General features: G+C 36.5%; 1 protein-coding gene across 1 annotated transcript in view; it reads right to left on the bottom strand.

The window, feature by feature from the left end:
- Positions 1–13,231, bottom strand: part of PRSS12 (serine protease 12) — a 66,931-nt gene that overhangs the window by 28,915 nt on the left and 24,785 nt on the right. Inside the window, exons 5-7 of the mRNA XM_024744705.1 lie at positions 7,564–7,742; positions 5,665–5,806; positions 2,202–2,398 (exon numbers count right to left, since the gene is read on the bottom strand). Of these exons, the coding sequence (XP_024600473.1) occupies positions 2,202–2,398; positions 5,665–5,806; positions 7,564–7,742 (518 nt within the window). The remainder of the gene's footprint in view (positions 1–2,201; positions 2,399–5,664; positions 5,807–7,563; positions 7,743–13,231) is intronic.

Here is a 13,231-nt window from a genome sequence, read left to right as displayed (position 1 = left end):
TGCTTGGGAAAACTAAACAGTCCTGTGGGTATACAGCATCTTTAATTATATACCTCAAACTCTGATCACAGTAGAGTTTTCTTTATTTCAATTTTCCTATAACACTGATTTAATACATTATCTTAAGAAAATAATATTTTTCCTAGAGAAAAGATAAAATCTAGCATAAATTAAATTAAAAGTCAAACTTTATTTGAGTAAGAGACACTCTCACTGTGAAAGAAATCTCTGCTAAGATTTAATACTCTAAACTTCAGAATTAAAGCAGTATTAAAATGAGAAATCTACACATTGACCATCCCACAAATTTCCCCCAATTCACATAGGCATTAACTGCATTCTTACTAAAATTACTTTTACTGACCTAGAATATTGCTTTTGAGCATTCCATCTACCACACACCCAAAATTAGAAAGTGTCTATTGAACTACTACTAATTTTGAGAAAAGTTTCATTCACATTTAAAGCTAAGGTCCACAAGTGACCCTTCAAATAGTTGAAAACTGTAATAGTCTAACAGCTCTTATCACAGTGCCAAGGAAGTAAAAAATCTCAATTGTTTTTAAAATGCTGTTGTTTATACCACTATTCCATGATCTCCTCTTTTTGTTATGCAGTCCTTTTTGATAAGTGGGAAAGTAATGATCTCTTTGGATGAATAAATGGTAATCTGATTCTATTCCAAAAGGATAATTTGACTCAGATATAATCTCCTTTGAACAAATGAATGGTTAATAGATATATTACCAAAATTCGGAACAAAGAATTCATAATAATGATCCCATATTTTATTAATAATTATCACCCTCGGAAAATTAAAGATTTTTAGGGGAACTGAAAGGATTAGATGTCCTAACTGTGTGTGTTTCATCACCTGGAACACTGATGGAATGTGCCTGAACATATCACTCCATGATCCAAATACCCGCCCTCTGGGGCTAAGAGGATCCAGTTCTAGCAAATAGGCTCTATCTCCCCCAACCACATGCAATGATTCATCACATAATCCTGGGAGGATCATAAATCCTTTATAAGAAGAAAGGAGCAAGGGAAGAGAACAAACAAAAAGAAACAAAATTGAAAATATGACCCATAAGGGATGGGGTAAAAGGCTGTATTTCTACCTGGTGTAATGCTAGACTAGTGCAGTGAGTCACTATGATCTCACAGGATAGAGTACAATGAGGAATCAACCATGTGCCTTGACAAACTTAAGTACACAAAACAGTTAATACTGTGGGATTCAACACGTTCCATTATTTTATAATGTGAAGATTCCAGCTTCACAGTCTCAAAACAGGAGGATACAAAAAGGGCTGATTCAAGCCTGAGGTGAAACTTAAGAACCACCTGTGGTTATTTTAACATCTATGCACCAAAATATACATGTATAGATACAAATAGAGCTATGGTAGAGTCCTGGCATGTCTTTTAAATATGTCCCTCTATATTTTTCATTCATATTTATTCTGCTCTCCTTGTTGGATGTTAAGTCTGTCAAGGATATATAGTTATTTGCTCTCTGCTCACAAAAGGACCTTCATCTACAAATATTTAAGACTGTTAGATGAGCTAGGTACCTTTTATCCGACTGTAAGTCTGAAGAAATTTGGAACTAGGGAGTAATAAAGGACACTAATGGATTTTTAGTAACAGGGTTTCTTAGAAAGATAGGCGGGCTATTTACTCCAATGAATCCACCTATGAGCCCAGTGAGAAACTTGAAAGATCTAGGTTAGGACAGAGCAAAGGCTGGTTGGTAACCAATGATTGACAAGGCCTCAGGACTAAAGAAGAAATGAATCATGGAGGGTGGGAAAGAGACCTATTGTTTTGTTCTGATTTATTTTTAATCCTTTTTCAAATAGTTCATTAGAATTCAAGGTAAATGGGAAGCAGAATAGGTGACTAATCAGTTGTGGAATGGACATCGTGACTTCTTTAATCCATTTTTCAGATACATGAGAAATTTAGGCTTACAGGTAAAGAAAAATTAGGAGTAGAAATTCATAACATTGGTGGAAAGACTCAAAAGACTATTTTTCTCTGAATGCAAATTACTAAAAATTAGAGCATTTGGGGAAACAGACAAAAAAAAGAAAAATAGACAAAGATGAGAAATGCTTCACATTCCAGACCAGTGGATAGAGGCGTAGTGGCTACTGAAATACGGATACTCAGGAGCTGTGGCAGGACCTCACCCAGAGACAGTCTGTGTCCATCCCTGCCAGGGTAGCAGGAGACAGCAACATCTTCCCGATGGCTGCAGTCATGCCTTTCCCAGGGTCTCCGAGAACACTGAAGGAAACTGGTTTCCTTTCCTGAGCAGTTGACATCATCCAACCATATGGGCCCTGTGCTTTCTTCAAAGTGGTTTGCAGAGGCTTGTTTGCCATATCTGTGGCAATAAAATAAACACTGTGCATAGAACTTTTGTCTCTTGTTTCAAGGAACCATAAAACATAAAACAAACAACCTAATTAAGTGGCATGACTTCAGAGGGTAAGTATTTGTTCTTTCTCCTATCTTGAGAACTCAGTTCTCAGAGCAGTAAAAAATCTGCTAAATCTCCATCACATATTTTGATCATCTTAACAATGTTGGTTAACTAATCCACTAGTTAACCAACAATGTTTGCTTAACTAGTGGATAATTAATCCTTTTTTCCCAACCATTCTTGTGTTTTGTCTACAATTTAACCCACCAACCACAGAGAATGCAGACAGAGATAAACCTCAAATTCCTGACCATGGAAATAACACAGTGGACCAGAAAGTAAGAATGTGTGTCTTATATCAGCCTCTGAAGAGCCATCAAAGCTCATTTGATTTCATTAGCTTCTCTAGGCCTCTTTGGTATCCTCTCTTCCAAAATAAAAAAGTGTGTATTAGTTCAGTGATTTCTCAAGCACTATTTCCAAACCATGAGGAAACTTGGATTTCAGCCCATCAAAATCAGATTAATGACAATGTTCTTAGCTTTTCATAAGGTTACATAAATCTGATTTTTAAGATTTTTATAAATATATTTGTGTTTCAATTGACTTTATTTGTAACACTACACTACAAAAAATCCTAAATGTATTAATAGAAATAGGAAAGATCTGCAAAATTAAAAATTGGTAACTAAGTCAGTCTCTACCTTCATTCATCCTCCCCTCAATTTTGTTTTCTTTTGTTCTGTAGAATACAAACAAATCTCCAGAAATTCCTGGGCTAAAAGATATTTGAAGTGTCTTTCAGTTCTCGGTCTATATAATTAAACTTTTACTCATAAATTTTATGTCAGTCACTTCCACCACTGAATGTTTTTATTATTTCTGTACTAAGAATATGAAGAGATCTTTATGTTTGAAAGATGAATTTTCCTAATTGTTTCCCCATGAATTTCCCTAATTGTTTTACCATGCACTTAGTTATTAAATTTATTTAACAAGATAAACATTTCAATAAATTAAAACAATGCAACTTTGAATGAGTCATTCTAAGACTTCTATTGTGCTGACTAATCAAGTCTTAGATAGAAAAGTAATTATCCCTAATCCCATATTGCTATCACTTTCAACTTATACCATGTTTCCACAAAATGCATCAATGTGATTACCATCTGTCCATATCAACTATATAACAGACAGCAGGAGGTCACGTCACTTTAGGATTTCATTTGTATGAAGAAACCCAGAGTTCACCCTTTCTCATCCCAAAAGAGTATTTTCTTTCAGAAACTCCTCCATAAACTAAAATGTAAATGTAGCACATGCTTATTCTACCTTCTAACACATTTAGAACTTTTAACAAATATTGAGAACATTTTTAAAATCATTAAGTTCTGATACTCTGTATATGCAAGAAAAACTGAATGTATTTGTGAAACAAAATAAATAAAATATGGGAAAAAAAATCAGTCACTCAATTGTTTTAATTAATAAGGAAAAATATGAAAATAGTAAATAATAGTATTTTTGAATCTTTCTAAGTTTGTGACAACAGGATACAGTTCTCAGACTAACAGAGATTTGCTCAGATGAAATGATATTTTTGAGTAATTCTTATTAATTAAACAACAATATTTATTTGGCTGGCATGTCATACCCCTTGACCTGACAATTATATAATAATAACTGCACTGCCCATGAAAATTCAAAATATTAGTCAATAACATGCATCTATATCTTCATGATGTCATTATTTATAACAGGAAAAATTAAACTAATCTAAATATTAAGTAAATTATAGTATGAACATTCAATAGTTATTATGTTATTAAAAATTATGACTGTGTAATAATATAAAAGTAAAAAACATGAATAGAAAAATTCCATATCTACTACTAGAGCTGTTATAAAGTTATACACACAAGTTATAATAATGATGGTGTAAGAATGGAAAAATGAGGGGTATTTTTTTTAAGGGGTAGATTTTTATTTTCTTTATTTTCCAAACTTTCTCTAAAATTTTATATTACTTTTACAAACTTAAAAATATATGTTTAAACATGGTCATACCTAGCTTGAATGAAAGTATATTTTTAAGGTTTAATAAATATTTTCAATTAGCTCTATCTCAAGCTGAAATGAAATAATTTTGCTCATTTTTTCAAGCATGAGACAATTACTTCAAGCATGACACAGAAATATGGAAAACAAGAAAGAATGGGCATTCATGGGTTTCATTCAGATATTAGCTCAAAGGCATCATTTGCAGTTACTTCAACCAACTTAAGTCTTTACTCTGGAATGCATTATGTGTGTGACATGAAATGTATCGCCCAAAGTGTGATACTCAGTTTTTAAGAGAGTGAGGTCAAGGGTGAGTTCTAAAGGTCATCTCATGACAAGAAAGCTGTTTTTCTCAAATAAAAGTGATAATTATCATCACATTCTGAGAAAGGAAATAATGTAATACCAAAGCATTTGACACTGGACTTCTCTGCAATTTTAGATACAGTGATGTCAGTACTAACAACATCCAATAGTAGTGAAGCATCAGAATAAAACTGAGCATTCAAAGCATACAGTCTTACTTGAAAAGACACAATGAGACCTAAAAGTCATCCGTGGCTCCATTATTCAAGAAGAGGGGTGGGACTTCCCTGGTGGCGCAGTGGTTAAGAATCCACCTGCCAGTACAGGGGACATGGGTTTGAGTCCTGGTCCGGGAAGATCCCACATGCCGTGGAGCAACTAAGCCCGCGAACCACAACTGCTGAGCCCGTGTGCCACAACTACTGAAGCCCGTGTGCCTAGAGCCTGTGCTCTGCAACAAGAGAAGCCACAGCAGTGAGAAGCCCGCGCCCCGCAACAGAGAGTAGCCCCCGTTCGCTGCAACTAGAGAAAAGCCCACGTGCAGCAAGGAAGACCCAATGCAGCCAAATAAATAAATAAATTTGTAACAAAAAGAAGAGGGGTGGTGGCAGGAAAGGCAAATGAGATAAACAGCAAGATATGGTTAGTCATCATCAAAGAAAATGTTATTTTTTTTTTGTTGTTGAATTTCCATATAGAGAAGGTAGATAAGGTAGGTAGGAAAGTAGGTAGAATAGATAGGTAGATGATGATTGCGAACATATATTTTTAGTATTATAGGAATTACAAGTAAGGATTATAAAATGAGACCCTTAAAAATACAACGTGGCATTTAGCTGCCTCCTGTCAATGGATCTTACTTAAATCCCAGCTGTCGGCACACCACATATGTATTCAGCTCAGTCCAGCCGTCATCACAGACAGTGCCCCACTGTCCCCTGTAATACACCTCCAGGCGACCCTCATGGTTGCTTTTACCACCTGCAAGTCTGATGACCCCATCTGTGACAAGGAGACATAGAGACTAATCAAATAATTATCAAAAAAGGTAGAACAACATTTTAATTGCACGAGAAATATCACCCTACTCAGATCTCTCTCTAGGCCTTTCATTAAACTTCCATTAGAACTGTGCTCAATGACCTGAGGTCACTGGACTGTTTCTGGAGTAAAAGTCATAACACATATCTCTCCTAACAAAATAGTCTTTCCTTTTTATTTGTACTCCTGTTTCTAAGTAGAAAAACATATTCTGATATAACTCCAAAGTAGTTATTTAGATTTTTCCAGATTAAATCATATTTGGGAAATTTCCTATGGCTTCAATCTCCTTAAGTATGAGCAGTATTAGTCATTTAAATTTAAAAGTTAAAAAAAATAGTAACTTGGAAATAGTTCAAAACTTTAAGTGTGAATGAAAAAATATTGCAATATGGAGACAGAAAAAGCTATTCTGGTTAAAGAGTGATCTATCATATCAAGGCATTTATTATTCCTTAGGCATTCATAAGTTACAAAACTGGGGTTCATGTTTTCCCTTTGTTCTTTTATCAATAATACAAATCTGAATTTGAATCTTGTGAATTCAATGAATAATTAATTCCCAGAGAATTCCATAAAAAGCTTCTAAGCAGATACACAATACATTTATTCCCAAAAAAGTATATTAAAAAGCTATTTCCATCCAAAATAATCCAAACCCCCCCCCCCCCACCAAATGAAACATAAATAATCTTGGGTAAAAGTCATACTTCTCATGACTTTCTGGGATCTTTTAAAGTAAATGAAGGTCTCCTAGCAACAGAATCACTTACAAATGTAAAACTTCACCATCTGCAAGGCACTGTTACACCTATTATCTCATCTGACCATCTCAGAAACATTACAAGACTATCCTCATTTGAAAGAGGAAAAAATGGAGGGTCAAGAGAATGAAGTGCTCTGGCTTACAATCTGGTGTAAATTTTATATTTCTATTGTGTATAAATGTGTTATTCTAATAAAAACAACAGTGTGTATAGAACTATGTAAATAAAAAAGTAGAACTTCAGCATTTCACAGTCCCTAAGAAGTGTTTCATTTGATTTCTTTAAAGAAAGATTAAAGCCCCCAATTTTTTTCTTCAAGCTCTTTTTACTATAGAAACAACAGATTTGTGATGACCCAGCTTCTCTTGCCTCTCCATTTCCCTCTTCTTCCCCCCAAACATGTAAGTACATACACATACACTCATTTGCACTCAGAAATGTCCTTCTTGCAACACAAGACATATCTTGACAAGCATGCTGTGATTTGGAATAATCTGAATATTGAGCACAGCAAAGGTAACTTGGTTCTTTAATAGTGTGCTTTAATCAACAATCCCATCAATATGGTTTTACCAGCTACAAACATATTCCTAGAATCCAGATAGGTTAATGTATGAATGGACTAAATATAGAATTATAATACCTAACACACAAAATTTATCAATGCACACTGATTTTGACTACTGGGTACTATATATTGCAACAAGATCATATTTTCCCACCTAGCTTTATAGGACTGTATAGCTTGCAACTGAAAAATTCAGAAATATCTATGAATAAGGAGATAGCATTTTAATGTATCATTTGTATTACTTTTTTTTTTAAGTTTTATTTGGGGGCTTTATTTGTAAGCTCATTTAGTAATATCAGCTAAATTGAGGAGAAGGGAAGGTAAGCCCAAATGGTGCTGGGGGCAAGAGTTGGTTAAGATTAATGGGGTGAAGCTCTTACCTGTTAGAGGGGTACAGGACACTCCAGCATCTTCTTTATGGCCACAATTATGCTCTCCCCAGGAACTCTTTGGACACTGCTCAATGGAAAGCTCATTCCCAGTGCAGCGTACTTCATCCAACATCACTGGGCCAGATCCTTCCCCAAAATATGCCTGATTCCATGCTTTGGCAATGCCGCTGAACAAACATAAGAACATAAGTCAGACCAAAGGTTGGCCTGACTTCTTTCTTTTGCCGCTGGCAAAGGTAAAATTATGATTAATTCATAATTTCCCTTATCAATTCACTCCATAGGTCACACATGAATTGCTCTTTTTCTTTTTTGTTTGCTTGTTTGTTGATCTTTATATTTTCAGCTATCACAAATCTTTCCAAGGCTGCTAGTTATTCTCCAATATTTACTCCCCTTTTCTTCATTAGTAATGGAACCTCAGAGTTTTGGGAGGACAATGGCTATCCAGAATAAAGACCACATTTCCCACCCTCCCTTCCTTACAGTGAAGTTGGTTGATTTGTTTGTTTTAAAACATGCATAACATAAAATTTGCCATTTTAACCATGTTTAAGTGTACAGTTCAGTGGCACTAAGTACATTCACCTTGTTGTGCAACTATCACTAGCATCCATCTCCAGAACTTTTTAACCATCCCAAATTGAAGCTCTGTACTCATTTTATATGACTAAGTTTTGACCAATAACGTTTAGGTAAAAGTGTCATGTATCACTTCCAGGAAGTATCCTTGTCCCACTTCCTCCTTCCTGCTGACTGTTAGGGCAGAGGTGATGGCTAGAGCTTGAGAAGCTATCTTGGTCCATAAGGTGCCACACTGAGAATGAAAGAACCGCAAGCAAGAAAGAGACTGGGGCCCTGATGACTGTGGAACCACCATACCAGCCTTGAGCTATCTCTGGTCTCTTGAGAGAGAAGTAAACTCTTGTCTTGTTAAAGCCACTGTTATCTTCAGTTCTCTGTTACTCATGGCCAAATACCTCTTCACTCAAATTTATTTGACTAAATTTACTTCTCCCACAATTCAACACGACACCATCTTCTAGAACCCCAGGTTTAAATGAAGATCACGATTGCCTGTCAAAATGGTTAATGACTTCAGAAATTGCATCTTCAGCCCCTTTTAGCCTTTGAATTTTTAGACTAGAGCATTTATACTTGCAGTTTGTTTTTCGATGATTCTGCATCTATTCCCCATTATTTAAGTTGCCCTTTTCTTATAACATTATAACTATCTTAAGAATTTACAACCAAAACAAGAATATAATTTTTATATATGTAATTCAAATTTTACTGTCCAGAAATAAGGTTTTATCGGAACAAAGGCACACTGATTCCCAACTTACTGTCTGTGGCTGCTTTTGCACTACACAAAACCTCAGTTGAGTAGTTGGAAAGTCTAAAATACTCACTATCTGGCCCTTTACAGAAAAAGTTTGTTGACCCTTGCTCTAGAGGAAAGAGATTAATGAAAGCAAATATGGAAACTGATTTAGAGAACACTGAAAGTTGGAGAACAGAGGAGGAGGAGACAGGATGACTAATGCAGGTCATGGGGAAGCCAGATAGGAAAGCTTTGGAGAAAGGCAGATTAACAGCCTCCTTGGATCTTTGCCCTGGGATAAATGCTAGGAAAGAAAAAGGTCTGTTAAAGAAAATTTCAATGGGTATAATTCACTGAGCCAAGATTAGGTGCTATAAGAAAACCAGGGACCAATATGAGAGAATATAAAATTTGATCCCAAACTCATAACAGAAACAAAAAATAAACTCCAGATGGTTTAAAGACCTAAAGGGAAGGGAAGGGAAGGGGAGGGAAGGAAAGGGGAAGGGAGGGAAGGGGAGGGAAAGAAACGGGAAGGGAGGGAAGGAGGAAGGAAGGAAGATGGCTAAAAAGTAATATAATGAAATAAGAAGAACATAGTTATTATAACCTTGGGAATAAGAGAACTTCCTGAGCAAGATAAAAAATAAAAAACCCAGAAGTCAGAAAACAAAGACTAAAAAAGTTAAATTTAATCACATATAAATTTGAACTACTGTATAGCAAAATACACCATAATCAGTCAAAAGGCAAACAAGCTGGAGGATATATTTGTAAAATGTAACCACAATCAAAGAAAAAAAACACTCCTAGAAATAAATAATAGCTTACTATTATCATAATGAAAGACAAAATGACCAACATAAAAAAACAGGGCAAAGGAGAGGAACAGGCTATTTACAGAAGAAGAAATACCCATGGCCACTGACCATATGGTAAGATGCTCAACCTTACAATGGTCAAATTAAAACATTAAGAATGCATTCTTACATATCCTTAATATCATTTTCATTAAATATTTAGGCTAAAAGTTTACAAACTAAAGCCTTTTTATTCTCACGAAAAAAATAACAAACCAAGCCTAAAATATTTGTTAGTTGGGAGTGACTTGAGATGGGCTGGACAGAGTAACTGAAATATATTGTATTTCAAATATGTTAAAGATTATGTGATAGAGGTCCTAGGAAAAAACAAAAGGCCTGATTAACTGCCTCTGAACTGTGTCCCTTCCTTAAGGGAGGACACAGGATGCGAGAGCAGAAGCCCCAAACAGTGACTCTGGGGAAAGTCATCTATGTTATAATGCAGTCTTTTTTTTAAAAAAAAAAATTTGGCTGCATTGGGTCCTCCTTGCTGCACGTGGGCTTTTCTCTAGTTGCAGAGACAGGGGGCTACTCGGTTGCGGTGCGCGGGCTTCTCATTGCGGTGGCTTCTCGTTGCGGAGCATGGGCTCTAGGCGTGCAGGCTTCAGTAGTTGTAGCACGCAGGCTCCGTAGTTCTGGCTCGCGGGCTCTAGTAGTTGTGGTGCATGGCTTAGTTGCTCCGCAGCATGGGTTCTTCCCGGACCAGGGCTCGAACCCATGTCCCCTACATTGGCAGGTGGATTCTTAACCACTGTGCCACCAGGGAAGTCCTATAATGCAGTCTTAAAACACCATTTGGGTGTTTTATTTTCTTCCTTATATATTTCTATATTTTCCATTCTTTACAAACATTTTAATGATCACAAAAATGTTTAATTAGAATAAACTAATCAGAAAAACTAATATAATAAATTCAAGAACCAAAAAAGAAACTAACTAGGAAACAATGATGTAAAACAAAGTACGTTTCCTAGCTAATTTTTGAGTCTATTAAAATTAAGATTATAATATTTATAAATACACACATTCCTTCAGCCAGGCACTAGTGTTTCCTGGTGCCCTGGACTGTGCTGGCTCTCAGGGGAATACCAAAGAAATTGATGACTCTGCCCTTCAAGAGACCGTGCAATACTAGGGAAAGCAACATAAAACGCATGGGTTGGGGCTTCCCTGGTGGTGCAATGGTTGAGAGTCCGCCTGCCGATGCAGGCGACACGGGTTCGAGCCCTGGTCTGGGAAGATCCCACATGCCACGGGGCAACTAGGCCCGTGAGCCACAACTACTGAGCCTGCGTTCCGCAACAAGAGAGGCCGCGACAGTGAGAGGCCCGCACACCACAATGAAGAGTGGCCCCCCGCTCGCCACAACTGGAGAAAGCCCTCGCATGGAAACGAAGACCCAACACAGCCAAAAATAAGTAAATAAAATTTTAAAAAAAACTCCTGGGTTGTTAAAGGCAAATAAGTGCTATGTGAATTCGATAAAGCTGTGTATTCTCTGTCCTTCCTTTATGGAAATTATGTCCACACCAGCCCCAGCAGTTCATTTGTAGTAATAGTCCCAGTGTTACCTACTCTCTTACCCTCTGACCACAGAATAAATTTGTGGGGTTCTCTGATATAATACACTGATTTATTAGGTTATTTTCTGTAAAGCTGTTTGACCTACATAGCAGCAATCCCCAATAAACACTGAATTGATTCTATGTTTGATCATTACCCAAAACATTCCTGAACCTACTTAGCTAATCTGACTGTATTCATATAAAGTTTGTTTGTTTTCCATACAAAAAAAAAGCAAATAAATAGTACCATCTGACTAACTCAATCCCCAGGCTTAGCCACTACTTTGAATAGACACAGAATAGAGTCAGGCAATTCTATCATGCAAGATAATTACTTGTTAGGTTATAAAAGATTGGTCCTCTGACTGCAAATATCAGTTTGTGGCACTTGTAACATATGGATGAAAAAAGCTCATTTTTAATGATCAATAGCCTATATTTCTCCCTGGAAAACAACCCCTTCCATCTCCAATTATGATATTTGAAGTACGCTGAATGATTACTGCATGCCAGACACTGGTCTAACAGCTTTATATGTATTAACTCTTTTAATCCTCCCTACAACCCCATGATGTTATTATCCCCAATTTACAAATGAGGAAACTGAGGTCCAGAAGTTAATAATTAGCCCAGCATTACACCACCATGAGATGGTAAGGCTTGTCTGGCTACAGAGCAGACCCTGAAACACTTGGCTTTCTTGCAGTCTGCTGGGGCATTTTCAGAGAGATGGTTATGGCATCGCAAATACAGTCTGTCTAAAACGTGTTCATCATTGTTTCTTCCTACAATTAACTTTTCTCTCTTGACTTACCTATTTCTTTCAGCCCTATATTCATATGTATTCTTATTAACACCTGTCTATTTTGCAAACAGTGTAACATGAAAGAAAAGAAATCCTACACTGAAAGCCATAAATCTCAAGATTCTGTCCCTCACTCACAGTATGATTTAGGGGATTTGAGTAATCTCAGAGGGCCTAACTTTCTTATCTTGTTATATAAGGCCTCTTTCCTGCTCAATAATTCCACATACCAGTAATGTTTATAAAGTATTTTAGAAATTAATAAACAGTAAAATAAGAGAACAAAGAAAGAAACTTTTTTTTTTTTTTTTTTTTTTGGGGGACGGGGGCCCCCCACTGTTTGGGCCCTCTCTCTGGACGTGCAGGCTCAGCGGCCATGGCTCCCGGGTCCAGCCGCTCCACGCATGTGGGATCTTCCCGAACCGGGGCACGAACCCGTGTCCCCTGCATCGGCAGGCGGACTCTCAACCACTGAGCCACCAGGGAAGCCCCAAAGAAACATTTTTAATTGTACCAGAAGAATTTTTATTCTGACCACTCAGTAGTATGGTTCTATATGATAATTTTATAGGGAAAAAAACCTAAGAAGAAAAAGTGTTCAAAAATTTTAAATTCTTATGTAAATTATGGCATATCCACACATAAAATATGATGTCACAGTTCTACACTATGCTTTTAAGAGTTCTAAAAGACCTAGGAAATGCTTCAATGTTAAGTGCACAAAAGGAACTCCAATTAAAATGTCTCTACCTGAAACTTCGCTGTGTACATATGCATTCTCAAGTTCAACTTTCTAACATCAGGCTGCCTCCTTTCCTGCTCATCTTTCTCTGAGTTCTAGGCTAATCAAATTTCAGTATCATAAGTACAGTAATTCCTTTTGCGTTTTAGGAAGCTTGCCAGCTACCAAAATCTACAGACACCATTAAAAGATGCGGGTCAACAAAGACAGCATCTCACAAAGAAATTGTAACTAGCACTCCAGAGAGGCATGGTGTAGTTTCCCTTTGGGAATTCGACAAGGCAAGTATGACTGAGATGAAATTTGCTTAAGAACAAATCATAAATGGAGATAAGCTATGATTATGCTGTCTGCTAT

Source organism: Neophocaena asiaeorientalis, unplaced genomic scaffold, assembly GCF_003031525.2.
Source record: "Neophocaena asiaeorientalis asiaeorientalis breed wild unplaced genomic scaffold, Neophocaena_asiaeorientalis_V1.1 scaffold309, whole genome shotgun sequence".
Lineage (NCBI taxonomy): Eukaryota > Metazoa > Chordata > Mammalia > Artiodactyla > Phocoenidae > Neophocaena > Neophocaena asiaeorientalis.
This window is presented reverse-complemented; position numbering and strand designations above follow the sequence as displayed.